Raw genomic sequence first — 2,970 nt, 5'->3', positions numbered from 1 at the left:
GTGTGTGTGTGTGTGTGTGTGTGTGTGTGCGCGCGCGCGCGTGTGTGCGTGTGCCAGTGATCGCTTAGATATCCCCCGTGCAACCTCAATGGGCTCGCCATGTTTTGCTATTATGCACTATCGACCAAATCTTTTGCAGTTCTAGTATTTTGCCCCATATCTCCCTCTTTCTCTCTCTTTCCCGCTCCACAATCTAAAAAACTTTGTGAGCAATTATCAAGGGGGGCCCCAGCCCGCCCCCTCTTCTCTCATCCCTCTATCCCACCTCTTTTCTAACCTCCGGTTAGATCCCCCGGACCTCTCTACCATCCTCCCTCCTCAAATAAGTACTGTACACATCCGCAGAGCCACGGAGCAAACAACGGACTGGCTGCCGTCACAGCGTGTGCTACGTGCACGCCCACGTGCACGCACGCAAACACACGCACACACTTTTACACACACACACACACACACACACACACACACACACACACACACACACACACACACACACACACACACACACACACACACAGAGCAGCAGAGAGAAAAGTGAACTGCTGACTCTCAATAGCACGTGCACTTTACATTCACCCCTTCACAAGTCGGCGCCACACTTAACACCTCCGTGCCGGCTGCCATCGCCCACGAGCCCCGAGCACCCCGGATTCTAGCGCGCACGTACGTGCACACGCCGAGGGACGACGTCTGTCTACCGCCGTGGATGTCCCGCGGCAATCTGCCATCTCTTGACTTCAGTACAAGCAGGAAAAGAAAGGGAGGAAGAGCGGAAACGGAAAAACAGTAGAGACCGTGGGAGGAAGACGGACATGTCTTCAGATACCCGAGTATTGCATCAAAACGCTCAACCCGCCGCGCTCCCTCTCAGTCGCATTTATTTGATTTTTACTTCTTTCTATCCCCAAAGAAATTAAGAATAACAGAGTGCCGGTACATTAAGATGTCTGCGAGCCCCAAACCAGTCGTTCTACGCTAACCTGAGTTCGAGTTAATTCTCGAGGATGAATTTAGGACGTGCAACCGCAAGGTTTCCAAGCTGTCCCCGGAAAACAGTTCAACCTCGCCGTGATATCACTTCCAAGGGGTCGGCAACACGAGGGAACGTGCGGTCGCGGCTGTTTCGATCCGAGTTTCACCGTTATCTCCGTGACCGTGGTAAAAAACGTTCTCAGATTGGGGTCCCAGAGAAAAAATAAAACGTCATCAAACGGGGTCCGTGTTCTCATGCATATCAAATGAAGGGCCCTTGACATTAAAAAGGTTGAGGATCACTGATCGTCAAGAGCTCCGTCAACAACTTCCCTGTGACTCGGAGAAAACCGTCACATTATCGGCTTTGGGGAGATATTGAGGTCGCGAGTTCCCCTGCGATGGGAACTCGCATTTTAGAACTTCTGAACTTCAAACTCAGAGAAAAAAGCTAAACGGGGCTTCCGTCTGATTTCCCCTGAAATTTAGAACACCATTTCCGCATTGATCTCACAGGAGCGGCAGGAATCCCATTCTGCACCGGGTGACACGGCAACACGCGGCCTCATCCCGACGCGCCGCGACCGGCGGGTAGAGGGCGCTGCCGGGGCCCTCGCCGACCGACGGCCAGGCCCCCTTAAAAAAAAAAAAAAAAACCCACCCCACGTACCGGTTTCCCTGGAGATCTGGACGAAGGCCTCCACGCCGCTCTCGCCGTAGTTGCCCTCGGAGGCCAGCGTGGACACGTAGTTCCAGCCCATCGCCGTGACGATGTCCATCATGGCCTGCGCCTGGTACGAGTCCGGCGGCACCACGCGCGAGAAGAAGTCATAGCGCGTGTTGTCGCTCAGCTCCGGCGCCGTGGACGCGTAGCTGATCTGCGGGATCTGGGGGAGAGGAAGGAGAGAGAGCGAGAGAGAGAAGAGAGAGAGAGAGAGAGAGAGAGGATGTTTATCATTGCTGAGCTCTCGAAGAACAGACTGGACTACTCTTTGGCTCCATCATACAGTAGCATCATTCACGAAATGATCGGTTTCAGATACGAGGGTCAATCCAGTCAGTCAGACCTCATACAGATGCAGCCTTCGTATTCTGGACGTAACAAAAACGCATCTGGATGTCTTTCTATGAAATTCAGATCCTAAAATATTAAAAAGAAACCCACGATGCAATGTGAAGCTCCCATGAACGGCAGAAACATGATCGAGCCGGTTCCAAAAAAAATCATAAATAACAATAAAATAAAATAACGTTTCAACAATCTGCAGTCGCCTGGGAAGAGTGGCAGGTGCTTGAACTTAATCCAAACTTTTTTTAATTTGTAAAAAAAAAAAAAAAAAAGGACAATTTATAGGACGGAGGGGAGATGCGGAAAGAGTGAAAAAGTAATTGCTCGTCGACAGAAGATTAGACGAAATGTTTGGAACGGACGGGTAGACAGAGAGACAGACAGCGATGGAAAGGGGGGGGGAAAAAAGCCTGGCAGAATGAGAAAGAACACACACACACACACACACACACACACACACACACACACACACACACACGCACACGCGCACACACACGCGCACACACACACGAGTGTATGAGCCATTACACTGCCACCACCATGCTACACTATTCTTTCCAATACGTTGTCATTTTATGTTTCAATCACATCTCTGGTTTGCACAAGCGCAGGGGCTCGGAGGCAAAAAACAATTTCAAGCCTTTCTTTCCGTTGCTTCACAGGAGAATCGTTCACGCCTCGTACACAAACGTAAGCCAATGAATTTCGAAAGCAAATGTTTGACTCTGCACTGGGCGGCCGATGTTTTCCGACGGCGGGGAGGATGTTATTTTCGGAACACAACTGCGGCGAGTTTCCGTCTCATTCGGAGTCGTATTCGCCGTCTCGCCGCGTGTGTTTCCCCCCCCCTCCAAAAAAAAAACCCTTTCCTGTGGGTACCGGCGGAGTTCACGGCGGTGACTCTCCGGTGAACTGTTCCGAGTCTCCTC

General features: G+C 51.3%; 1 protein-coding gene across 1 annotated transcript in view; it reads right to left on the bottom strand.

The window, feature by feature from the left end:
- grm8a (glutamate receptor, metabotropic 8a) overlaps window positions 1-1,754 on the bottom strand; it is a gene marked incomplete at both ends in the record, with an annotated part of 156,893 nt that extends 155,139 nt beyond the window's left edge. The window contains one exon of the mRNA XM_080022051.1: window positions 1,643-1,754. Coding sequence (XP_079878177.1) covers window positions 1,643-1,754 — 112 coding nt within the window. The remainder of the gene's footprint in view (window positions 1-1,642) is intronic.
- Window positions 1,755-2,970: the final 1,216 nt, after the last annotated feature.

This window comes from Zeus faber (genome assembly GCF_960531495.2).
Source record: "Zeus faber genome assembly, chromosome: 21".
In the NCBI taxonomy this organism is placed as follows: domain Eukaryota; kingdom Metazoa; phylum Chordata; class Actinopteri; order Zeiformes; family Zeidae; genus Zeus; species Zeus faber.
Note: the sequence above shows the minus strand (reverse complement) of the source record. Positions and strands in the feature narration are given on the sequence as shown.